At 43.9% G+C, this 27273-nt stretch overlaps 2 protein-coding genes across 3 annotated transcripts; one reads left to right on the plus strand and one right to left on the minus strand.

Annotated features, from left to right (window-relative positions):
* Positions 1-1237: 1237 nt before the first annotated feature.
* On the plus strand, positions 1238-27273 carry LOC118299598 (alpha-2-macroglobulin). 2 transcript variants are annotated; one of them, XM_035623437.2, is made up of 37 exons: positions 1238-1256; positions 10987-11117; positions 11295-11478; positions 11637-11793; positions 12703-12755; positions 13339-13359; positions 13943-14108; positions 14201-14285; positions 14381-14531; positions 15110-15227; positions 15342-15451; positions 15546-15713; positions 15911-16138; positions 16868-16931; positions 17057-17202; positions 17647-17796; positions 18146-18286; positions 18397-18487; positions 18606-18786; positions 19004-19229; positions 20038-20164; positions 20325-20446; positions 20562-20613; positions 21354-21437; positions 21567-21743; positions 21847-21922; positions 22494-22650; positions 22764-22838; positions 24039-24201; positions 24301-24488; positions 25202-25414; positions 25731-25849; positions 26066-26156; positions 26263-26331; positions 26435-26540; positions 26713-26754; positions 27026-27273. In XM_035623437.2, the coding sequence occupies exons 2-37, from the start codon at positions 11032-11034 to the stop codon at positions 27028-27030; spliced, it is 4392 nt and encodes a 1463-aa protein (XP_035479330.2). In that variant the 5' UTR covers positions 1238-1256; positions 10987-11031; the 3' UTR covers positions 27031-27273. The 2 variants fall into 2 exon arrangements, with proteins under 2 accessions (XP_035479330.2, XP_035479331.2); XM_035623438.2 differs by lacking the exons at positions 1238-1256; positions 10987-11117; positions 11295-11478; ... (3 more) ...; positions 13943-14108; positions 14201-14285 and having other exon boundaries at positions 14397-14530; positions 15108-15227.
* LOC118299599 lies at positions 2109-6756 on the minus strand. Its single transcript, XM_035623439.2, has 5 exons — positions 5678-6756; positions 5279-5340; positions 4270-4339; positions 3897-4129; positions 2109-2385 (listed from the first exon to the last, which is right to left on the minus strand). Exons 1-5 carry the CDS (start codon positions 5962-5964, stop codon positions 2366-2368), a joined length of 672 nt encoding a protein of 223 aa, XP_035479332.1. The 5' UTR covers positions 5965-6756; the 3' UTR covers positions 2109-2365.

The following is a 27273-nucleotide window of genomic DNA, read 5'->3' on the forward strand; positions in this document are numbered from 1 at the left end:
GATCCGTTTCACTGACGTCAGTGTTCCGTGTGTTGCTGGTCACAGTGCGACACGTCACCTCAAAGTGTGCAGTGTGTGAGAGGATCGAACAGAATGAAAGAAAACACTGGACAGCGCCCGTGGTTCGATCCCCCGGAGAGGATGGTGATCATGTTTCTGCAGGAGAAAGTTGAACGAAGTAACCGCTGAGCTAAACCAGTGCGACTGTCTCACAGAGAATAAACCTTTATGAACACGAGTGAGTGAGTGAGGCAGAGTCCAGGTATAAACAGGCAGTCGTGGAACTCACTCACCAAACCATTGCCGAGCTCACGCTGCCTTGCTCCTGCTCCTCCACCCAACTGCTCAACACCACCACCCTCCATCCTCTGAAAGACTATAACATATGTTCAAACTTTCATGGAGTCTGGTCTTCTCCATTTTGGCTCCAAATTCTAGCTCAGCCCCGAAACACTTTTAATTACAAAAGACAGACAAACTGCCCCTGAACTGTCAGTCACGAGCTGACGTCATGATAAACACTGTCCGCTGTCATGACGTCATGCAAGTGACCAACGCATGCACTTTATTATGAACCATCCAAGACTGTAATCTAGGTCTGTGTTTGAGTCGCAGCTGCAAAATAAATGAGTCGAAAAAAGGATGAAGTTATTCTTGAAAGTTCCCAAAAGTTTCTTGAACAATTTATTATGCGTAATTAATACATACATAATATTTGTATTATTATATATTGCACACCTTAGATGTTGTACAAATGGGAAAGAAAACACTGGACAGCGCCCGCGGTTCGATCCCCCGGAGAGGATGGTGAACATGTTTCTGCAGGAGAAAGTTGAACGAAGTAACCGCTGAGCTAAACCAGTGCGACTGTGTCACAGAGAATAAACCTTTATGAACACGAGTGAGTGTGTGTGTGTGTGTGTGTGTGTGTGTGTGTGTGTGTGTGTGCGTGTGTGTGTGTGTGTATTTGTGTGTCCTGAGAGGTGGTGTTGATAGTGATTATGATGACTTGTACCCTGGCAGTTGCCTGTACCGCACACCAGGGGGCATACATCCCCCCCCCCTCCCTCCCTCCCGGTGCCATGACGACCAGGAGATCCGGTCCAGATAGCGAGCCCTCCTCTTGGCGCCAGATACAGGAGTCGATGCAGGGTGTGAACACGGGAGAGTGAACGGCGACAAAAGTTTGAAGGACAATGCATCATGAATTCGTCAAACATCTGCCTGTTGTAACAGCCTCGGTGAAGCGGTACGAGGTGAGAGCGCATTGCTTGTTATGGGACGCGCATATTGAACTGTCCACTTGAAAACCCATACAAACATTTGCCGTCCTGTGTTTCATACCAGTTGGCAGGAAAGTATTTATCCTTATTATTTTGTTATTTAAGATGCATCCATTTTTTGGGGCATTATTCCATGTGTAAGGAAATGAAGGAAAGGTTTAGTTGATTTATTATAATGATGTATTTGGCCCGCTGTTTATATTAACTCCATGTTTGAGATTTGAATAGCTTTCTGAATTGTTTTGTTTACGGATTCACTGTGTGGTACTGTGTGTTTCATTGTCGGCTTGTATCGCTTTGTAGTTTCACAATGGTGCCTGACAGCGCAAAGAAAAATAAATGAATGAAGCATCAGTTTGGACTCAACGCTTGCGATTTCAGCCCCAAGGGCAGTTACAGTGTGACTGAGGCAGAGTCCACGATGTGTCCACTCAGACCGGCCCTCGGAATAGGCTGTAGGGGGCGAATACTAAGGGTGCCGTCATCCATGGCGTCTCCACTTGTTTTACCAGCGGAGAGAACGAAGGAATCGAAAATATAGTCACGACAAAAGCCCGAACACATTGGACAAGCAACAGAGAGACAAACTGGAGAACATGTACATACAAAGAACACATCTGCTGCCTGCAACCATCTTTTACTCAATAACAACAAGGTTCAACCAGGTTGACTTTTGTTTCCCAGCAGTGCTCTGTTCGCTGCTGGCACCTCATATTCACATGGGGGAGAAAAAAGGTGTAGAGCATCACTGATTTCTCCTTTGCCAGTAGTTCCTGCCTTGCTCCCCACAGACTTGTCCTGTTCCTATATTAAAGAAGCAGCAGGAGCCAGTGACTATTTTATTGGTACTTGATTCATGCTGCACAAGACAACTACAAGGCTGTTAAAGTGCCAACACAAGAACATGACGTCACGCAAACCACATAGAAAAAATCTTCTGAGTACAGAAGACGACGTGCAAATATGACACAGATTTCTGTTGGTCAGCGCCTCATGCTGTGTGTCTGTGTGGGTCCAACAAGGAGCCTCCGCGGGTACAGTGTCAGCACAGGTCACGCTGCGGCCGGATCCCGGTGCAGGAGTCAGCAGGGCCTGATGGCTTCTGAGGAGAGACAGAGCGAGACTGAGGCTCAGTATCAGTCATTGTGCCGCGTCTATTCACTCCTAACACGAGTCCAGTCCACAGAGTGCGGCCTCAGACGCCGCACTGACTTCCTGTCCCAAATGTCTGCGACATAGACTGTACATCAAAATGGAAGCAGTCACCAGGTCCGGGAAAATGGAGCCAATGCTGATGTGCCTGAAAGCCTGTATGCTCTGGAATGGCCAGCGGAGGGCGACTCCGCTGGTTGCAAAAAGAAAGTCAGTTTCTAGCCTAAAGTTACTCCACTTCTCACTTGATTCAACGGGTGACGTCAGTGGGTCGCCGCCTGGTCTGCACGGGAAAACGTCTCACAAGGAGCCTTTTGTCCTCAACGCGACACAATGTAGAAGGGTTTCATATTAGACCACTGATCACGGGGCATTTGTCGGGAAAGAGCAACAATCCGCGGCTGCAAGTTCTTGATGTCAAATTAAGAGAGATAGGAAAAGGGAAGAAAATCGGACCGATTGTCAGCGGCACTTCGAGGGTTCATCGATTCAACCGAATAGCCCGAGTTCATTGAACCAATTCACCCAAGTCCAGTGGACATGACCTCAGTTGCGTTTACATTTTCACACACGAGATAACTTTGAACTAATCAGTCAACTTTAGATCATCTTTTCAACATTTTTAAGGCGGTATATGCAAAAATCACTTTTTCAGTGTTTGTGCATATCTGCATGTGTATCTGTGGAGCCTGCCGCCCCACAAAACACTAATCCAAAGTCATTCATTAGAGCTGAGGCAATGGCTTCACAAATCTTTTAACTATCAGTCTGGAATTGCACTCGGTAGATCGCATACCTCCACCACGGCCCAACAGTCTCCTTTAATCCATTCAAGCAGCGCCGACTTGCACACACTCATAGATATCAGAACATGTGCCTGATGTTTTTCATCGAGATCCATGAATTATTCCCTGGCAAATAGGTGGGGGGAAAAAACACAGTATTTCACAATGTTAAAGAAAATGATAAAATCCGCCTCTCTGTCAGGGTCCACGGAAAAAAATTAAGGGGTTCTTTGGATGGAATGTGGAATTTCAATGGAATGTGCCCAATAGTTTTTTTTTTGCATTATCCTGCTGACAGTCAAACAAACAAACCGACAAACCGACGGACGGGGGCCAAATCATAAACTCTTTGGCGGAGGCAACTATCACCGGGTTTCATCACTTCCTTTTTATATTTCTTAGGTTATACTTGAACCTGAGTTCATAAATTTAAAAAAAAACAGTATGTTGAGGACTGCAGGAGGTGCAGCACGAAAATGGAGTCGAATACTACCGTTTCAATTTTGACTGATCTCTGCCACTTGGAAAACTGGTAAAACTTGAAAACTTGATTTACCTGCCAGGTAGCCCAGGGGCAATAATAAGCTGCTGGGCACCCAGGGACCGCGACACCGTGACATTTAATACCTGTCATAGGGTCATGCGATACATTTTACAAGTGAAAGACAATACTAACGTTTCCCTTTGCGTACGCTGCGGTCTATGGTGATTTGCTTCTCTTCGTTCCTCTTCCTTCGGGTCAGGGTGCAGTTGTAGCTCACGGCCTCATTGGCGGCCAGCCGACCCTGGTCCGGGAGGATAAACTTGCACATCTCGTCAGACGCCTTGGCCATCACGACCCCGTCCGATGTCTTGAACTCACAGTCGAACGATGGAGAGCTCTGACAGTATGCGTAGTGGCAGTTCAACCTACGGCGGATGAAAATGTTACGGTTAACCCTTTTTTGAATGCCATACTTCATTTAATGCCAAAATCTACAGCAAATGCATTTTCGAATGAATGTGACAAGGGTGTGCTTTTCGTGAAGGAGTGGACTGGATGCTCGAACCTGAGGCTCCCATTCTTGGTGACGCAGGCGGTAAAAATGCCAAAATCCCCTTGCTTTTTGGCAGTTGAACCTGCAATCAGATGATACACTGTTTGCATGAACCATGTCATAATAAATATATCCAGAATTTCCAGATGAACCCTAGACTTATTTACTTAAAAGTTTTTTATTCATATATCTTTATTATCTTTTTTTTGCACCATTTTCGTACGAAAATCTCGTGTGTTCAGTATAACTGCTGGACTTTGATGACTTCAGTGTTGTCGCTTTTGTGGGAGAAATCGGGTACTTTTAGTCTAATGCTCGTTCAACAGCGGCAGCCATCTTGGTTGTTTGCAAAAGTCACTTCCCTCCGCGCCGTGGTATAAACCCCGCCCATTATCAGATAATCGTTTGTGATTGGACCAGCAAGCTTTGAGCTGGAGGCAAATTCCTTCCCAATGGAGGAGATCCAGACCGAGTCTGGCAGAGCAAGTGAAATGGATGACAAATGATAAATGTAAAACAGGGAAACAGGATGAAACACAGTTTCTTTTTTGCGCAGTGGCAGATCACGACATTCATTTCTTTTCACGTCCATTTATTCTGCTCCAGTTTTCCATTCACATGCAATGTCATCACCACTGTCATTATCATCAATTCGTATGTGCTACTTAAGAGGACGGTGTCATGTTTAGGAAAATCCGATTACAATTTTGGCTTCAGCCAATCACCGAGCAACAACAAGAGTGCACGAAGGCCATGGGCAAGCAGTGATACAATCCAACCTCTCGAATCTGATTAATGAAGGCAGGTTCTGCAGATTGATCAGCTTGTTGCAGAAGCAGCAGGAAACCACTAAAATGCTGGTAGTGTCCTCCTGGGTCTGAAAGCCAGAAACACAGCTGCCCACAGCTGCTCACATCGCATGCAGCGTTACCGTCACACATGATATATGAAGACACGCCCCAAATAGATCATTACAATTCTTCATTTTCATATTCTTTTGAAATGCAATCACTGTGCTTACCCATGAAGAATAAGACGAGAAGAGACAATGAGATGTGCATTTTCCTGATCCGACTGAGACAACTGAAAAGAAAGCATTACTGAGGGGAGAAGATATCACGATGGCATCATCTATTCGCGGGCGACCTGTTGCACTTTGCAATTACCCACAATTGATGCAGATGTCGCGAATCTTGTCATCGCGACACAAGTAACACATTTATGAGCTGAGAATAAAGTGCACATAAGGTCAGGACAATCTATACTAATACACACGGCATGCTTGATATCATGCTTGATCCCTCACTGTCAAGCAGCAAAAAGAGCAGTTTAAACTTTCTACTCAATTTAACAGCCAACACCACTTCCTGTGCTCCGACAGGTCTCCCTTCATGTACAGCATGCTAAGACAACGTCTTACCGTTGACCCGCTTGTTGCTCTTTTCTCGTCTGTGCCTCGCAGTGGCTGAGGACAGAAATCATGGATTCCGTGTAATGAGCCTGGGCAGGGCATGGCGAGGGAGGCAGCCGGAGTGGTGCTGGGTGGGAGGGTCGGGCGGAAGGTGGTCTTAAAGTGCCTCTGTTCTGTACAGTACAGACGGCACCCAGTTCTTTTGGCCGATTTCTGGTGCTTTCAATTTTTGCATCTTTACTGTCATTTAAGCTATAACTTTCGCTCAAACACTGTCGCTGGGATCTGGATGCCATGTGGTAGATATCACATTAGAAAAGAGTGATGGGAAAGAAAATGCAATTGCAAAAAAAAAAAACAGTAAATGCTCTCAACGGTAGATGAAAACATTTTCTAGATAAGCTCTGTAGCCCATTGAACATTTAACTTACCTGATTGATCAGCTGTTTCCACAAGTACTAGTGGACATGAAGGAATGATTCAAACTTGCTCAGTACATATATATTGAATCTGTTAATTGAGTTTATCAAGGACAGGCAGTGCATACATTACAGCGGAGGCACTCAGCGTAAAACATAGAGGCAAGGTAATTCTATATGCCCAGATACAACTGAGCATGAGGATTAAAGCAAAGTCTAGAGCAACAAACAGCAAATAGAAAAAAAAGAATACAGTGATAATAATAATAAAAGAAACAATTTTACATTTTAAAATAATAAATATTGCTCTATATGTCAACCGCATGTAAGGGATCTTGTTCTCTTATCTCTTACTATAAGCCTTTGATATATAATCAGGTATAAGCGACAGGAAAGGGCGGGGCCTGGGGCAAAACCACAGCTGATGGGCCAGCGTACCTGTGTTTGCACTTGTCTGGTGTAGTGGAGTCTATGTACAATCTTGAATTGTATAAGTCTATGTCTAACCTTTATAGAACTATTATATATTTTAATACAAATTTCCTTCCATTGATCGTCAATGGGGCTGCACGGTGGTGTAGTGGTTAGCACTTTCGCCTCACAGCAAGAACGTTCTGGGTTCGAATTCCGGTTCAAACCGAACAGGGCCTTTCTGTGTGGAGTTTGCATGTTCTCCACATGTATGCGTGGGTTCTCCCCGGGTTCTCCACAGTCCAAAGACATGCAGAATGGGGTTAGGTTAATTGAAGACTCTAAATTGACCGTAGGTGTGAATGTGAGAGTGAATGGTTGTTTGTGTGTGTATGTGGCCCTGTGGCGACCTGTCCAGGGTGTACCCCGCCTCTCACCCAATGTTGCGTCCGAATCTGTTTCTTTCTTTGCAGATCTCCTCTGATTTTGTTGCTGCGTATTAACCAATTTGTCAGATCCAACAAACTACGTCTTCATTTCAATCTGACAACTGAGCTTTTAGTCTGATTCACAGCGTCCACATAGCAATTATCTCATTGTGTCGTCCTTTGTGTGTTTCTCAACCACGTAAATGGAAGTTGAGTGTGTTCTAGTCTTTAGTACATTAGGACTAATGGATATGGGATAGATTATGTTTTCATTTCCTGGATCCCCCACCGGAGAGAAATGATTAAACAGCCCCGCCTTGAGGGATGGATAGGGATGCCAGACTGTGACGAAAAGATGCTGTACCTCCTCAGACAATAAAGACAAAAACAAACAACCCAAATAAACAGACATGTCAAAAAAATAGATCATCTGGAGATATTTATGACAGGAATGTATCAGACAAATAAAAAAATATTGCTCTAAAAGAAAGCTTGAGTTCCATCTGTGTCTGGAGCCACGCATGTCACTAACTGTGACAGTGTTTTTGAACATTGCTGTCATGTTTCCGTCAAACTCATGAGCCTGTTCAGGAGCTCCTTTGTTTTAAACAGCAGCGGGAGAACCGGTTACACTGGCTTTCCATTGTACCTCTCAAAAGTCTCAGCGATGGCTTGTTTGTCAAAACTGATCTGACCTGATCTGTGAGAGCCACAAGACATATAACAGAGCTCAAAGAAGTCCGAAAACACTGAATAAAAACCTCAGTATGACCATTGTCGTGGAATGTTCGCCTATCCTCCCCTGAGAAACTCTGAAGATGAGTCTTCTCAGGCACCAAGCAAGGCCGTCTTATCTGTGGCAAGCCGAACAATCAGTGAGCAGGTGAAGTCTCTGCCTCGAGGTGTCACGGTCGCGGGGAGATGACGACATTACTCAAAGCTAAATACACTACAGGGACCGGGGATGGGCCGAACACTGTGAACCTGTGGATCTGTGGAGCGAACAGGAAGTCTCCTCCACATTGAGCTCTTATAATGAATGCTTCTGCTTAAGACACCCACGGTTTCCGTGTCCCTGAATGAGCATCCACTCCATCAATTATTCCATTTCAACCATGACCATCAGTATGTTTCTGGGAGCGGCTGCTGACTTTTTACAGTGTACACACTCTTGGAGGTACTGTGTGATCTGTTCAGTGGTGGACAAAGTACACAACTCCATTACTTGAGTAAAAGTAAAGATACTCCTGGTCAAATGTTACTCCAATTAAGGTGAAAGTTGCTGAGTCAAATTATCACTTGAGTTAGAGTACAGGAGTACATGCTTTTAAATGTACTTAGCTATTCAAAGTACTTTTTTTTTCATCTCAACACATTGTATACTGTCACAGTACATTCAAAGAACCTAATGACTAAAACAAGCCACTAAATGCATGATTTGCTTATAGAACCTGAAGGATTAGAGGGTTGTTGAATGTCCTGCAACTCTTATAGAAATACAAGTAAATGGAAAAAAAGCAAAAACACTCCACTTTAACGTTACAGCTACACGACACCTGTAGCTTCATTACGTTCGACAGAAAGTCTTATTAAAAATCGCATGACTTCACAACCAAGTCAAGTCCAAAAGTGCAAAATGAATCTCCCATCCTCTCTCACCTCCTCCTCTCCTCTTCTGCCCTTCCTCTACTGTTCTCCCCTCCTGGCGCTGAACACAGCAAACATTTAAAAACGGCAAGAGTCCTCCTCGGCCTGAGCAATTTCAGACATAGGGCTAAGGTGCGGACATGGATGATTCGGTGGGGACGCGTTGTCTCCAACGGCTGTCGTGGCCATTGCTTAACTGAAACGATTGCATAGCGACCCCACAACCACCTGCTGACGACTTAGAAAATCAGGACACGCGCGGAACTGCATGAGCACCGTTTATGGGGTTTTGCAATTTGTGAAGAAAGCAAATCCTCCGCTGACTTCAACGCAAACGTAACGAGGGCCTTCATAGAAATGCGGTGGAGTCAAATTAAAAAAGTTTCCGAAAAACCCCCCAATACTCAAGTAAAGTACAAATACTCAAAAACTGTAGGTAAGTACAGTGCTTAAGTAAATGTAATTGTCCACCACTGGATCTGTTATTATGGGAATTACATTGTGTGGACTAATATTTTACTTATATATGTTTTCATGGATTAACAGTATTAACAGACAGCTCCGCTTTTTGTTCGTGTGCAAGTCTCTTCCCCTTTTTCTTTCTGCAAGTGCTTGTCATGGTGTAATGTCGGTGGCCTTTAAAGGGGGTCACTTGCATCTTTGCTATTTAAATGCCAACAGTTCTACATTAACAGACAGTTGAAGACTGCATAAAGGAAGCCTGATCCGATGGATTTGACATTTCAGCTGAGGCTGCAGATGGTGAGAGTGAGAATCTGGCATCAGCAACATGAATCCACAGAGACAACCTGCCTTGTGTCGAGGGTCCACCTCCGAAAAGGGCGTTGAAACGGGAGCAACTGGTTGTAGATTCTCACCCTGCAACATGTTTCAGGAGCGGACAATGGGTCACCCCCGCCTGACCTGCATCACTGCTACGTGGCATTTACCACCCAGTCCATCCCGATATGCTCCTTCTGAACACACGTCCCAAACTGGCACATCTGGTAACCCATGCAAAGTCTGTTCTAACGAGTCCTCAAGACAATATATGAGCTTCTCTTCTCCTCCGACGTCGACACATTCGCCCTCTCAGAGTCCAGCTGCAGTGGCCAATCTCGCGGAAAAAAAACTCCAAACAAAACCTCCGCATTCAATCTTCAGCTCTTGAAGAGTGAATAGTCGAGTGAAGAGCTTTTTTTCGGTCTTGACCGTCTGTTTTTTACTGAAATGAAGATGCTGTGCTTGCGCACTCCTTCTTTTTTTGCAATGATTAACTGCATGTTCCAACCGAAGAAACCACATCAGTGTATGTGCCACAAGAGAGCAGGGGTGAAGAAAAACAACTATTTGCTTAATCAGATCAGTGGCCACACTTGCGACACTCAGGTGGGAGGATATTGATTTAAAAAAAAAACAAAAACACCTGAAAAGTTACTGGAAGAATCTGTCAGCAATGTGGTTCGCTGCTGACCTTCAAATTAAATCCATCTGTAGCTGGGTGATACTGACGCCTTGGAGAGTCGTGGACAAATGCAGGCAGCCTGAAAAAGCATGAGACATTTTTCTTTTTATAATTGCAAAAGAATAACACAAAAAGTGGCTGCAAGTTAATAAACTTAATAAAGTACAAAGAGTTTTGATTTTTTCAACATGGAGCACACTTTTTTCTCGTATTGTAAGCCATCAGCAAAGTTCGGGGACTTTATCAGGCCACAAAGGTTTACTTACTGGGAAAAAAAAGTTTACTTTGGCCTTAGTAATCAGGTTAAGCGATGTTTGCAGGACAAAATCAACACATCCCACGCTGGGTAAAGGGCAATGTTGCAGAACTCAACTCACTGTAACAATGATACCTCCGACTGATTTAGGAAAACAGTAACCGACTACACTTTCATCACGGCGTTGTCACCATGGAGGGACAATGTGCAAAAAAACCAAAACAGCTTAAAAATAGCGCAATATTCTAGTTGATACAACAGCATCTCTGACAATGAGAAGCTGTACAATTTGAACACACTCACAATATAATTAGATAGCTTTAGAATACCAACATCCAGTTAGAAGCTTTATTGTCTTATTATAAATCCATTCCATAGCAAATGCAAACTGTACAAACGGAATTAAGCAATCAAAGAATCAATTTCATGAGTGATTTAGTTTTGATTTTGTCGGTAGTTATATGGTAGTCCTGCAGAGCCTTTGTTTTACTTCTTTAAATAAGAAATGACACATTTGACGTTTTGAAATTTGCCCAATTTCACTGTTAAACGTAACAATAATTGCCTGGCACACAATATTAAATAATATGAAGTCTATAAATGATTGACTACATGGAGATGTCATTGTGTGTGTGTGGGTGTGTGTGTGGGTGTGTTTGTGTGTGTATGTGTGGGGGGGGGTTCTGTATCAGGGGCTATTTAACAGGCGCTGACTCTGAGGATCATCCTAGTCAGTCATGGGTCTTCCTGGGATTCGGGTGTGGACATGGACACTGTGTGTTCTCTTGAGCTGGATGTGTGTCGGCCGAGTGCTGGCAGGACCGTAAGTTTACCTGGGGTGTCTGCAATGATAATGCTGATAATAATCGGATGGTTTGTTTTTGCGTGTGTGTGTGTGTTTAGTTTTTGTCACACTAGTTTTTGTCTCAAGTCGTTTTGAGCTTGGGTTGGACTTTCCTCCATGTCAGATGGTCTATGTTTGTGTCTTCCGGGTCTGTAGGCAGTACATGGTAGCCATCCCCTCTCTTCTTGAAGCTGGAGCTGAAACCAAATTCTGCGTGAGTCTCCTGCAGCCTAACGAGACTCTGGACATGACCATCACTCTGTCGTCCGAAGAACAGAACACCACCACCCTTCTGAAAAAAACAACCTCTGAAGAGTTCCATGAATGCCTTCAGTTTCAGGTCAGCTCCTGACGAATGGCTGTGATTCAATGTCACACTTGCATTTCAATATACATTTTTGGGGGGGACTTGTAAATTGTTAATATACATGTTTAATTTTGTAATTTTTCATTACGAATTTATTCTCTCTGGGCCTATAAAATATATTTTTCCCACAGGTTCCTATAGTGCAGAATGAAAAGGTGTACACGTTCGAGGTGGAGGTGAAAGGTGACACATTTTCCTCAAAAGAAGTCAGAAAAGTCATGGCCAGAGTCTATCAACCACTGACATTCATCCAAACAGATAAACCAATCTACCTCCCTGGACAAACAGGTACATTTGAGCGAATGATCTATGATTTTGTACATAGTATGCTTATATATACCATTAATAGACTGCTGTCCCCTTTACAAACAATTGAAGATACATGGGACAGAAAACTCATTACCACAGTGTCTTAATATGGTCTTATGTCTTAATATGATTTCCAGTATTTCGAAGTCTCGCGTTTTGCATTTTGGTGATTTTGAAACCGCACCTAGATTTGGGGGTGGGTCTGACTCCGCAGGAATATGTTTTACTGACATTCTAAATCAAGTGAGAAGTGGAGTCATGTTCTCATTGACTTCTATACAAACTGACATCATTTTGCAACCAGAGAGTCGCCCTCTGCTGGTGATTCCGGAGAATACAGGCTCCAGGCACCTCTGCGTTGGCTTCATTTTCCAAACTGCGTGCATATTTATATACAGTCTATGGGATTAAGTGAGACACACCGCTGTGCTTGTTCTTTAATTTCTGGGGAGCTGTAGTTTCTCAAATGCTAAAAATAACCAATATATTCAATGCGGATTGTGAGATTGCATTGATTTACTGAAGCTAACAAACTAGAGAAAACGTACAGAATGTCTTGAGCATCTTTCCTCTCTCCATGCATTTTGCCTACTGATATTGTTATGAACTCAATCATGTATTTTCATATCAAATCAAGCTCGGTCGATGCACTAATGAGCTGGCTGCTTCACAAGAGAATCACAGAACGACATGCCCGAGGGAATCATGTCAAATCCCTAACAACAGCCCCAAAAAAACCAGTAAATGATTTCTTATTCTAACCTGTCGTTGACAATAACGGTGTCATTTCGGTGCAGAGGGAAGAGATATCCGCACTAGTGGCCTGTTGGGATGTTTAACACCGCCGTGGATGAGCAAGCCTCGTGTAATCTCTCTCACTTTTCTCAGTGCATTTCAGAGTCGTCACACTTGACACCAAGTTGAGACCTGCAGATCGGCTGGTGAGCGTTTGTACTGTCTGTTCTGTCTTTCGGACTCCACTTACAGTGTCAGTGACACTGTGTGATAGTGGTGTGGGTTTTATTTTTGGCGAGCTGAGGGGTTATGTAATGAAGTGATTGACATGGGTTTACTTTTTAACCAGTGTCCCTCCTCGGTCAGATAAGGGTCAATGATACAACCAGGGGCTCTATTTGCTAAGTCTACAGACCTGTAGACCCCTAACACTAGTTTCTCGTTTGGTAACATTTTTTTTTAGAAGAAAATAAAGTTTAAGAGGGATAACTATGAAACTTTATTAAATTATTAAGCAGGAATATAAGAGCATACTCCATGGAAAAGATTTTCTTATGTTAATATGTGTTGCATATTTTTTAATAACATTAATACAGGAGTTGAAGTTCGACATTGACTGTGTGGGACTAAATAACTGCATTAGATACCGGTAATACATCAGCTGCTCATTGCTGTTATGTTATTGATTTCTAACCCATACTCATTAGAACACTGTATGATGAGAACATTATGAACCAACTTGTCCTTTCGACAAAGCTCTCATCCTTTCTGTTTTTCTTTCTCTTGCAGTACAACATAATCGAACTTGAGGTAAGACTAACAATATCCACACTTTGACATATTCACACTTTAACACATTGTACACTGGCGATATTGCACTGAACCCTTCATTAATTCAGCATGTGAAATATAAAGTGCCTTTTAAACTGGGTGCAGTGTCAATTTTAGTGTACAGGCAAACAAAATGTGTGATGTTAATATTTCAAGGTTTAATAAAAAAAAAACCTGACTATCATTTCAACTTGAAGAATATTGTGGTACCAACCTCTCAAATGTGGCTGTACTGAGGCAAGAAGGTTTACATGTGAATAACTTGCACAACAATGCATCGATAAATGCTTCACTATTTCATTTCATTTTCATCTTTACAAATGACAGTGATATTTAATTTAAATAAATTAAATTAATTAGTGAAGGCATCAACCTTCCTCAACTTAAAATAATAATAATCCTACTGACTCATCAAGAAACATCTTAAAACGGAATGGTAATGTATGGCCCAGGTTCCTTCTGTAATCTTGATAGAGGAGAAAAGAAAACGATGAGCAGCATGGTCACCGCTGTATTTTTCCGTGTGAACCCTTATTCCCTTCCCATCTATTCCATCTGACAGGATGCTGACGATAACCGGGTTGCACAGTGGCTGAACCAGACATCGGATGGCAGCATATTGCAGCTGTCCTACTCCTTGAACTCTGAGGCCCGCGAAGGAACATACCAAGTCATCGTGACCGTTGGCGAGATGAAAATATATCACAATTTCCAGGTGGAGAAATATGGTAAGTTACTCCTAGTTCTCTGTTTTTCAACTTCCCTTTGCCGTCCACTTGCAACGAGGCAAAAATGTGTTACAACCTAACTTTGTCCACAGTTTTGCCCAAATTCGACGTAAAAATAACTACACTGGATGTAGTAAGTATCCAGCAGGAGGAAATCGAAGCAGAAATATGTGCAAAGTAAGTCAAATCTATTTTGGACAAATGACACATTTCACCCTCAATCTGGCTCCTTTTACAGCAACACTTTCTCCCCCCCCCCCCCATCTGATTAGGTACACGTATGGACATCCCGTGCCGGGCAGCGCTAAAGTTAAGATGTGCCGACCCCTGAGTCGCTATTATGCCTCCCCCATCATCTTTACCCCTCTGAATCCAGACGGCATTCCCGACATAGTAGCCCCATGCTACGAGGAGACAAAAAAGGTACAGTTGGTATTTCAACCGAAATCTGTAGGTACAACTAGACCAATGATATCGTTGGGTATTAGACGATTGGAAACAGTAGTTGGACGGATCCGTTTTTTAACACGGGCTTTTGAGGCTCGGATCAGAAGCTGCTCTCAATATCCACGTGCACTGTTATAAAAACGATCGCTCGTGTCTCCCCTTTCGTTTTAGTCCACTGCCTTGGAATTGTTCTGTGGTCGATGTTTGTGTTGTGACGATAACAGCCGTATTTGAAGAGGGGGGCATGCCCTCCTTTGGAAACGTGTGCGCACTAAAAATTTAAATCCAAGTGCTCGCCAGGGCGGTTACATTGTTTGCTATGATGTGATATTACCTAATGGGGGCTGGCTGGTTGCCGTGGCGCCCCTGACGTTCTCTCTGCAAGGGCTAATCGTACACGCCACCCTGTGGAATGCAGTTCACGAGAACTCTAATGTAGGGAAACGGTCCGAGCAGTGCACGGCACGACGCGCTGTCACCAGCTTAGAGTTTGAATTGCGTGTACACATTTTTATTTCCCTTTCCTCTAATCTTATTTCATTTGTTCTTTTTAGACGGACAAGAGAGGCTGCGCCACTTTCAGCATCATGATGTCAAATTTCACAAAACTCGACCAGAAGATACTGCAAGATTACCTGGACCTGAGTGCCGAAGTGGAAGAGGAAGGGACAGGCAAGTGCTACTCTAATTGTGTTCAAAAATAGAGACCGTATTGGAAATATCCAGCATCCCCCATTCAAAACATGTGGCACAAACCTTGTTATAACAATGAGGCCTCCCGCACAGGTATTTCACACCCGCAAGGGAAGAGACAGCAGATTTCCTACATGATCGGAAAGCTGTCGTTCTTTGACACACCCAAGATTTATGACAGCGGATCAAATGTGGAGGGAAAAGTAAGTCGTCGTCAACTTCCAGGCTGTCCTTCAGTCGGTAGTGCAAACCAAGGCAATGTGCATCCTCAGTGACACAATGTTGTGCTTTGAACAGGTGAAGGCGGTCCACTTCAACGACACACCCATTCGGGACATGCCCGTCTACCTGTTCGAGGGGGAAAGGTGGTCGTCACGGCGGCTGCGGAATCTCACCACCGACAGCGACGGCGTCGCCGCGTTCTCATTTAACACGATCAACATCACGGGGGACATCAACATATTCGTAAGTAACGAAGTGGCGCCGCAGTCGGCCGCGTAAAAATTGGCCTGTCACGTGGAAGGCAACACAGCCCGAAAGCAGGACGCCTTTGCCGTTTCTATACCTCCACGTTGACCTCTCCTGTGGAAACAAAAGTGAGTTTTTCGTCCGCCTCAATCACCATGAGCTCATTTTTGCAATGTTTCTTTTCTACAAAACAGGTAAGCACTACACCAGAACTGGGCTACTCCGGTTACAGGACTCCGTATCACGAGACCGGCCATCATACAGTGTTCATGGCCCAACTTTCTTCTCCTGACACCAAACCAGTCAGCGCTCTGGAGGTGCAGAAGAAGGATAAGCCACTGGCCTGTGACACGGAAGTGGAGATCTCCATCAAATACACAGTAGTTGGAGAGAAACAGGGCTCTGCGACCCTCATGTACCTGGTGAGTGGTGGTGGGTCACTGCCTCCTCTTCCACAGAGACACGGACATGCAAAACCTATTTCAAAATGTCTTCATTTGACTTAAAAGAAGGAGGCAGCGTTGGCAATGCAGCACCCAAGGGGCACGTGAATTGAATGGAACCAAACACAGACTTAAAGTCCTCGAAGGCAACAGAAGAACTAGGGGATAACAAAAATAGCTCATCAAAATGCAAAATAACCAACGCAACCATATAAAAAAAAAAACAATCAGACCAAACGACGTCGTTCATACGGTTCTGTGAGATCACGACAGGTATAGCACCGCCAATTGCCCTTTTACCTGTTGAGAGGTAAAACTGTACCCACCGAATGTTTTACTGTAATAAAATAAATGATCATAGGTCATGTTGTGACATGGCAATACGTCCGACCGTGACCAAGCACTGATTGGCTCGCATAGCACAACATAACACACACTCCGCTCATTGCCATTATTGACAAATTGTACGCCGTTTAGTGGCTGAACATTGTTTTTGTAGTTTGTAGATTCTTTCTTCCAAAGTGACCTTTTATTAAATCGGTTTTAGAAGAGCTTTTTTCTTACATATGTACCACACGTTGATAATCGGTTGTTCAGCAAACTTTTATGAAGTGACACTTATGGACGTATTCCACAACAAATGACGCAACCTAAAGACCCACAACAGACAACGCCCTCTTTGTGACATTTCCCTCTCAAACCCTCCAGGTCTTGTCCAGAGGAGCCATTGTCATGCAAGGATTTGAGCTGGTTGAAGTTCAAGATGAAACAGGTGAGCAAGGCCTGAGAATGGATGAGTGTTATCCTTTAAATGAGAACTGAGCCAAGTCTATCTGAACTGCTGTCGCCTGTGATACTTGTTGCCTATAACAGCGGGCTTGTGTTGTGTTTTTTTAGTGATGGAAGGCAAGGTGTCCTTTAAGTTGAACGTGCAACCGGAAATAGCACCAGGCGTCCAGGTCGTGGCTTACGCCGTCCTCCCCAGTGAGAATGTGATCGCCCACAAAGTGGACTTCTCTGTGGAGAAATGCTTCAGTCACAAGGTCGGAAAATATGAGGCACCGACCGAGGTTATCGGGTGTTAATATGTAGCCACCAGCCGATGTTCTAAACTATGAATGCCACGCTTTTTGATCCCTTGAATTATTTCTACCTGGAACTTAAAGATATTCCACAGGGAGGGGTGATGTAATATGTGTATATACATATAAATATATATATGTGTGTGTGTATATATACATATACATATACACATATATATATATATATATATATATATGTGTGTGTGTATATATATATATGTGTGTGTGTATATACACAAGTTGACCTCCTGTGTTGAAATCAAGCTGGGAGATTCTTTTGGGCCTTAGAAAATGTATAAAAGTCGGGAGTAGAGTACATAAATGTCACATTGTCAATATTATAAAGTCACAACCTATACCTCTAAAGTCCAGATGGTGAAATGTGTGTTTTTCTGTGTGTGCCAGGTGTCGCTGGAGTTTTCCCCATCCTCACCCGTCCCGGGAGATGAGACCACCATGCAGCTCAAGGCCCAGCCAGGCTCTCTGTGTGGCGTGAGCGCTGTTGACCAGAGCGTACTCATCAAGAGTCCAGGGAAGTCTCTGAATGCAAACCAGGTCAGAGCTGGAATCAGCCACAAATACTTGCTTGCACTCTTTTTAGTGTCCTCCGCGGAATCGTTTGCGCCATTATTTTTCCTCGCCCTCTTCCGGTTGTAAATTGTTAACAACTGTGTACGGCTGTTTTTAATCTGTGCCCAGTTGTAAAGCATGCTGTAATAAAAAAAGTTTGTATCTCTGCATACAAGTCCACCGTATGGATGAAGGAGCTGTTTCATACTTGGCATGCGCCTTTCGAGATAAAAGAGCATTAAATCCAAAGATGCACCCAAATCCTCAGCTCTTAGTACAGTGAGAAGAAGAGGAGTTTTGCATCAAAGCGTTGAACCCCTGTTTTTCTTCGCAGATATACGACTTGTTGCCCGTCACCAAGGTGTCTTATATCCCATATGAGGTTTCTGATCCAGTGGAATGCTTGCACGTGAGACCAAGAAGATATATTTTGCCACACACAAGTGAGAGAGAGGATGCTCATTCCGTTTTCCAGGTACTCCTTGCACAGCAATCCATGTACAGCCACGACGCGGAGCGTTATTTTTGTTGTACATGCGATGCACTTATCGACTTCTGTGGTTTGCATGTGTTCCAATTACCTAGAGCGTTGGACTGAAGATGGCAACAAACCTGTTTATCCGATTGCCTTCATGCCTCAAGTTCAAAGGAAGAGAATACCAATATAGCCACTATGGTAACTACGGTTACATTTTTGCATAATTAAATACTACATTCTGTACTACCAGCAATATAACATTTCATTGTGTTGCTGCTGTCCTATTGGTAGAATATTTGATTGTTTGTCTTTTCAGTTATTGGTCTTAGATACGACAGTGCTCCTGAAGTAGCCAGAATGGAAACACGAGTAGTGGCAATGTCAGGTTCAGCTGGTCCTGCTGGGGGAGGTCTTGCATCCAATTCTGAGGCTGCGCCAATAGAGACAGTCCGTACTTTCTTCCCCGAGACTTGGATATGGGACCTGGTGGCAGTTGGGTGAGCTTCTATTACCGAGGATTTTGATGATCATGAAATTTATAAAGACTCGTTTTTTAGTGTATCGTTGGACTCTTGTAGCATGTGCCTCGGTGTCTTCTTTCTGACTTTCTACGTTCAACATTAATCATTTAAAGCGCACGTTGTTTTTTACAAGGCCTGATCTGGCCTATTCAAAAGCAAATTTGCGTGTGTCTTTGTGTTTCTGTCAATCCAGAGCGTCTGGAACAAAGGATGTGTCCCTCACTGTCCCAGACACCATCACCACCTGGGAGACGGAGGCTTTCTGTTTGTCCCCGCAGGGTTTTGGCTTGGCTCCTCGCAAAGAAATCACCGTATTCCAGCCCTTCTTCCTCGAGCTCACGCTGCCCTACTCCATCATCCGGGGGGAGCACTTTGAACTGAAGGCAACTACCTTCAACTACATGTCCAGCTGCATCATGGTAAGGATGAATGGAACGTTTTTACATGACCTAAATGCTAATGTCAGCATGCAAAATAGCATAATGGCAATGGCAGTTTGTTGATATGTTTGGCAGATGTAGTGTTCATAGCACTACACAGATTTGTTACAATAAATCACGGCAGAGAAAAAAATTTTATGTAGCAAATTTGCTAGTAAAATCTTAATGGTCATTTATTAACCATTAAGCCAGCTGCAACTAAATTTATTTCTAATGTGCACTCGTCTGGTGCATGTGGACTGAAATTGAAGTCCATCTAAGTCTACCATGCAAGTCTGTCGTCCGAGAACCCTACTTTCTGATACAGCCATTGAACCACCTCTCTCCGATGATGCCCTTTAATGTATATTTAGAATTCCTCTCTAAGATAACGGATGTGAATCACACTTAAAAGGGCAGTAAGCAACCTAAAGCAATACACGTTTTGATAAAAAATCTGCGAATACTTCCTCGTGGTCCACTAGCTGTCGGTTCTGTAAATCTGGGTTTTCGTCTCGGCCCTGGCTCTGTATATCGAAAACCTGTAATTGATTGGATCAAACTAAATGTGGCACCTTGGTTAACCTAACCTCTCTTTTTGGGCCATGTCAAATCAAATGTTTGAGTAGGTCAGTTTTCAAACTAACCAGTGATTTGATATCTGTTTTATTTCATTTGAGAAGAAGAAGTTCGCAGAGTTTTATATATTTTTCTATAATTGACAGTGACAAATCCCATGATAGTATCTCTGCGGTTCTTGAGCTTACAAATGTGCAGTGGTCAAAAATACATTGTGTCTCTTGAACAGGTCACTGTGACTCCGGAACCCTCCTCAGATTACACCCTCACCCCCCTCTCTGGTGACCTGTACACATCCTGTTTGTGTGGCAGCGAGCGACAGACCCTCAGTTGGACCATGGCCCCTTCGGCCTTAGGTGAGGATTAAAGCTCTCATCCACAATTGGTGCCAGGGTGGCGGAACCGCAGTCCCTGTTTCCCCAGCAAAACTCTTTTCCTTCTCTGCGAAATCACTGACATCCACTGAGAAAGTTCTCAATCAAAGTTCAAGCAGGGCTTTGTGCATTTTTTACTCAGGGGTTATGAATGTGTCTGTGACTGCTGAGGCGGTGGCATCCCACGCTTCGTGTGACAATGAGATCGTGAGCGTGCCGGACAGAGGCCGCATCGACAAGGTCACACGTTCCCTGATAGTAAAGGTTGGTGTCTTTGAAACAAGACAGCAAAGATATTCATCCCAAAGCCATTGTTTTTTTTCTCTTCTAACTAATACAAGACGAAAACTCACATTATTTCCTGCCCCTTCCCTCTCAGGCTGAAGGAACCGAGATGACAAAGACCCACAACCTGCTGCTCTGCCCGAAAGGTAAGTCTGGTTTAGAGCAGGCAGTCGTGTGGAAAGAGAGAGAGAGACAGATGCTGTAAGTGTGGGTGGAGTCGAAAAAAAAAGGAATCAAAAAAGGCTCATAGTCTTATAAATTTCATGACTTAAAGCTACAGTGTGTAATATTTGGAAGAAGGTATTCACAGAAATGTAATATATTGTCCCTTATTATGTGTTTATATATGTATAATCACCTGCAACAAAGAAACAATGTTTCTTCATCAACTTTGAATGAGTTAAATATATTTACATTAGGGGGACCCGACCTCTGTGTTTGCTACATCGTGTTGTGCTGCCTTCCATTACACCTCGGAACCCGGACCGTTCCGAGGTGTAATGGAAGGCAGCATTAAATGCGGTTGCAGGAAACGGTCCAGAATCAGAATACCGCGCATTTGCGTTGAATTTCCAGCGCCGCAGGAAACCGGAAAATGGAATTAGCCATGGTTGCTCAGTTGGTTGCGGTTTGCAACTTAACCACCAGATGCCGCCAGAAAAGTACAAAAATTACACACTGGGGCTTCAAATGCATTTTCATACATTTTAGCAATACAATTTGATGATAGAACTGATCATGCTTTAAGACAGAGCAACGTTTCATTGGCACTGATCTCATTGCGAGGCAGAAGTGTCACCATTCATGATCCATTGAATGGCAGTGACTTCAATCTGGATGACGTCTTTCTTTTCCCTCTTTTGTTCTCTTTTTGTTCCATGTACAGGAGAGGCTTTGACAGAGGAAGTAGAGCTGCAGCTCCCTAAGAATGTGATCAATGGATCGGCCCGTGCCTCTGTATCAGTCCTGGGTAAAAACTGATCAAATCCCTTTGCTCGAGTGCACATGTTGTACATGTGTTCGTGACACTTTTATCCAAAGCATTCGGAATTAAAAGTCATGTCCGTCCCATATTTATCCCGCCACTGTTTTTGTGCAGGTGACATCCTGGGCCGAGCCCTGAAAAACCTGGATGGGCTGCTGAAGATGCCGTATGGATGTGGGGAGCAGAACATGGCGCTCCTGGCCCCAAACATCTACATCCTCCAGTACCTGAAAAACACGCAGCAGCTGACCCCGGCCATCGTCCAGAAGGCTACCAACTTCCTGACCAGTGGTGAGTCTGTTCGCTTGTGCCGAGCAATATGCCGTTGTCAAGTCTGACAACGTGTGTGTGTGTCATTAAGCCCTGATACACCCGTGTTTCTGTTGTTTCGCAGGCTACCAGAGACAGCTGAACTACAAAGACAGAGAAGGTGCCTACAGCACATTTGGATCAGGAGCGGGGAACACTTGGTGAGAACAGTAGTACCGATCAACGATCTAGACAGAATCCTTTTATGGAGATTGACGCTCCGCAGCAGTCGTTGGGTCGCACCATGGCATGCAGTCTGCATCAAGAAAAAACACCATCTCTTTGCACTTACCGCGGCAAAGAGGTGGTGTGATTGCACTTTGGAAGACACTGCTGCTAAAACTTTGCACACTATGGAAAAAAAGCAATCATGTTTACCCGTATTGTTAATTAAAGGGACAGCAAGCGATCTGAATCCAATACACTTTTTGTAAAATCCAGCGAATATTCCCTCACGGTCCGCGAGCTGTCTGTTCTGCGAGTGCAGTTTGTCACTCCCCGACACCTTGAGAGGGTTTTGGCCAAGTGGCTAGCGCCTCGGTCCCCCACAGTCGAGCAGTCGAAAAATCAGCCGCAAACAATCCTTCTCCGAAACCGCTCACTAGATAATGACCTAAAAGCACAATGCCTTACTGTACGTATCATGTGGACTACCACGAGTCGTTGCACGGAACGAGTGCTCCCTGATTCCGCCCTGTCAGTGAACGTGTGACTTTGTTTTGGTGTCCTCAGGCTGACTGCCTTTGTGTTGAGATCTTTCACCAAAGCACAGTCTTTCATCTACATTGACCCGACGAAAATCGAAGAGTCTAAGCATTGGCTGGATCGTGAGCAACGCGAAAATGGCTGTTTCAAAAAGTCGGGCCGACTTTTTAACAACAGAATGAAGGTAATGGTTAAAAAATACATTTGAATGTGGATTTATGCAGTTCCCAGCATCACATTTGTGAGGTGATGTAGGTACAGTGATGATAACATCAGAGTGATGGTTCCTCTCCACAGGGTGGTGTGTCGGATGAAGTGACCCTCAGTGCTTACATCACCGCTGCCTTCTTGGAAGTGAATGCGTCCGTTGACGTGAGTAGAGTGTTCATTCATATGTGGTTATGTTAGACGCAGTACATAGAAACGCTTTTTGTCACGCACACTATGTATTTGACTTCCCACAGAATGGCTTCTTTTTCAACAGCGTTAAGCTCCGTGATTGTCTCAGCACAGGGCACATCTCTGCTAATCTTTGTTTTAATGCAGAATTCAATGTTGTTGTTTTTTAATTTATCTATCACAATAGTTTTGTTAGTATGTATGACTCAAAACGAGAAATACCCAAGTACTCCAATGATCTGTCAGCTAACACTGTTTACACATGATGACTTTAACACCTAGAACTTTACTCGTCCTACTTGCTGCACTGTTATCATGCTAAAAAAAAATCCTGATTTACAATAGAAAATATTATGTGTACTATCACAATATATAACCTAATGATATATGGCTGCACATGTAGAGTTTTTAACTGATATATTTTCAATATTTAGTTAATTTTCTTCACATTTAGCTAGTTTGAGATTAAAAAATGTGTTAATATGTAAGACAAGAAAAAAGTAAACGCTAAATCTAAATGTTAAATCTATATATAAATGCTAAATTAAATATAAAATTGAAATCTAAATCTAAATTTTAAATCTAAATCAAAATTTTAAATATAAATCAAAATTTTTTATCAAAAACTAGATGATAAAGCAGAGTATAAAGCAAAAACATTTAGAATATATGCAAATCATGTTCGCACAGCCATGCCCACAGCACAGATTTAATATTTAGGTTTCACATTTTGCATTACAATTTAGATTTAACATTTAGTTGATTTAGTTTTTTTTACATAATATAAATATATAATTTACATTATCTTAACAATGTATATCTCAAATGTGAAGAAAATTAACTAAATATTGAAAATATATCAGTTTGGAAACTGGAGTGAAGTTTTTACATTCGGCGTCCCATATTGCAGAAAGCACGGGGGAGGAGAATATAACTAATTCAACATTCAAAGAAAGTGCACTTTTGGTTCGTGTTGAAGGCTTCATTTAGTTGTTTTACTTCCTGTATCATTCTTTATTCTTCAGTTCTGTGGGTTGGATAGAATAAATAGATAAATAGAAGACAGCAACCATATAGTGATGACTCAGTGATGGCGTTGTTATTCTTAATGTATAATTTATGATTTAATGTCAAATTTTTTTGAGAAACATGTTCTTTTTTCATCTGTTCCAGGATCCTGTGGTGAAGAAGAGCCTGTCCTGTCTCAGGGAGTCCACCGGCAACCTCAGCAACACCTACACTACAGCTCTGCTGGCCTACGTCTTCACCCTGGCAGGAGACATGGAGACCCGCGCTCACCTTCTGCAGCACCTCGACACCGTTGGGCAAATACAAGGTGCGCTCTCCTCCTCCGAAAGGAGAACCCTCTGGCGTCACTGACTGTGAAAGCGGCTCACCTGGTGCCTGTGTGTCTGTGCACCGATGTCCTTTTCAGGGGGTTTCCTCCACTGGTCTCAGACGGCAGAAGACACGTCGGCCTCTCTGTCCGTGGAGATCAGCTCCTATGTGATGCTGGCCAAACTCAGTGCCTCCCCCACAACTTCCGACCTGGGCTACGCCTCTCGCATCGTCAGATGGCTGACCACCCAGCAGAACTACTACGGAGGCTTCTCGTCCACACAGGTACAGGCCGAACGCCATATCTTCAATTGGAATTGTCCGGCTGTGTGCGCGACTAGCCCAGCCTCAGATGTGCCAGCTTTTTCCATCTGCTTCCATCTTTGCGGCCTTGCATCTTTTTCTAACAATCCAGCGGGCCAAAGAATATCAAACCCCTTCAGTGTAACAAATTTAAAATCACACGATTTAAACATACAGGTGTTCACAGGACAGCAACATTGCCCGGTAACTTCAAAAATCTGATGGCGGTGATTGTATCGTATCGAGGACAACAGAAGTGATTATCTATTAATCGCGTATAACATCTTAAATTTAAATTCAAATACATTTCTATATGAAAGTCAACGCTTAGAGACACCTGATACAGATACAAGTGAATACCTTGTTTACCTTCACTGTTCTGTTTGTTACATACTATAGATCTCATATGATACGGACTGCTGCTGTTAGTGGAGAATAGTAGATGTCAGAATTGGTCTCCAATCCACAAATTCTCAAAGCGACCTGTCCTTACTGACTCAACTCCACCCCACCCTCAATCAGTGATGACAGAGGAGCGCTTCGCTGGTGACAGACAGTCACCGTCGTCAGCTCAGCATCTGAACGGTGACCGGAGCGAGCGAAGCGACGTGCGAATTCCGCCGCCACCGGCCGCACGTCACGCGGGGCCACAGACAGAGTGGCTCAGTATTTGCTCTTTGCGTGTGTTGCTGCAGGACACAGTGGTGGCCCTCCAGGCTCTGGCCCTCTACTCCACTCTGGTGTTCAGCCCGGCGGGGTCGAGCGCCGTGACCGTCAAGTCGCCCAGCGGCACGCTGAATTTCGAAGTGAACCAGAGCAACAAACTGCTCTACCAGGAGGAGACGCTGCAGGACGTGACGGGAACGTACGGCGTGGAGGTGAAGGGCACCACCTGCGCTTCGATGCAGGTCAGTCACCGCTGGCGCTCTGACCGCTTCTCTTTCATATACGCCCGCCACAGTGGACCATGCCCTCGCAGATTGGCAGCCGTAGTGTGAGAGTGCTGAGCCTCCTGCATCAGGGAATCAGGTTTCATCAGACATAAACATAATCTAGGTTTGATACCTCAGTACAGTACAACAACCTGAAACCAGCATGAGCAAATGAGACCCCTTTGAAAACGACCTGATCAATTTGAGCTGAGGGAAATTCTCGTGACCTTCATCTCAGCTTTGTTTTGGCATTCTTCCCCAAACCCTTGTCTACTCGTTTCCTTTTTCGCAGTTTTCTGTCCAATACAACATCCCGACCCCCGTCGACGTCACGACCTTCAGTGTTCAGGTCAGGCCGGAGGCCAGCTGCAACAGCAATTCTCACAGACTCACCCTCGCGCTGACGTCTCAGTAAGTAATCGACGCGGGGATTCGAGTTACAGCGCCGTACGGCTCTGTACGTGCCGGTGTGTGCTGTACAAAGTTAGTGTGGTGGACGCACACGTGGGAAATGATCCAACTAGCTCAAACATATCCTAACTGTAAACAAGGCCCCGGCCAAAGCGTGAGATTTGGGGTGAGGACGAGTGTGAAGGCGTGTAACAATTGTCCATTTGATTACTGCAGATATCTTGGAAAAGAGGAGATCACAAACATGGTGATCCTGGACATCAAAATGCTTTCCGGTTTTGTGCCGGACCCGGAGTCTTTGAAGAAGGTGAGTTGTCAGAGTCCCGTTCGGCTCTACAGAAGTAGACTTGTTTTCATCCGCTGTCGACGAGCGACACGACTGAGCATCGTCTCCCCGTCTCCCCCCCCCGCAGCTCCGAGGTGCCCTGCTGGTGGACCGCGTTGAAGAAAAGGAAGATCGTGTTCTGGTGTACATTCGGGAGGTGAGAGGAACTCACAGCCAGGATCAGGGGATAAGGGTTTTCCGATTTTTTTTCCCCAACTCATTGTGTCACCTGTCCTTGTCTTCTTCTTTTTTTTTTACAGTTACCGACGGGCATACCCATCCACCACAGCTTGGTTCTGATACAGGAGCACCTAGTGCAGAACATGAAGCCAGCCGTGGTCAAGATCTATGATTACTACCAGCCAAGTAATTCTGACACTCTCACACAAACCATAAAGCCCTCCACAGGGACCGCAACGATACTTAATAGTCAGGACACTAGATGTTTTAAATATGTTGGAAACATGACGAAAGCCTGATTCAAATGTCGCCTCTCTCTTGCCTCGTCAGTCTACTCATCTTTTTTTCTCCCTCTCAGGTGACCAGACAGAGACAGATTACACCTACCCTTGTGCTGCAGGTAACAACCCGTGTTAACGCAAGCACGCTAAAATCACTCCAGTGTTTTTGACATGACCCACAAAAAGCAATAATGTCTTAAATTGGTCCGAATCATTCCCTCAAGTTTGTACAACACTGTGGAAATCAAACGGTAAGAAGTACTGTGAAAAAAGAAAAGACAAATTATCAAATTTAATTTGCCAATCTTGTAACCTCAAACAAAATGAAGCCAACAGCTACTGTAGACTGTCATTATGAATTTAAAATTCTTTTCATTCTTTCTTTTGCAGCCTGAAGAGAGAAGAGTGGTCAGTCCTCGGGTCGTCACTGTGACCAGTATATTTAAAAAGACACCTGCATTTTATTAAAGATACATTTTTGTTTTCCATGTGGAGCCACATGTCTGGTTGTGCACACGCACAAACGAGCAGTTAACACTTTGCGTAACAAACCGTCTAACTACTTTTGTATTTGTCCATGGTGAAAGTCGTGCATAATGGAGAATGAAATAAAGTGATTTGAATGTCCCACTAAAAAA

Source organism: Scophthalmus maximus, chromosome 11 (assembly GCF_022379125.1).
Source record: "Scophthalmus maximus strain ysfricsl-2021 chromosome 11, ASM2237912v1, whole genome shotgun sequence".
Classification (NCBI taxonomy): domain Eukaryota; kingdom Metazoa; phylum Chordata; class Actinopteri; order Pleuronectiformes; family Scophthalmidae; genus Scophthalmus; species Scophthalmus maximus.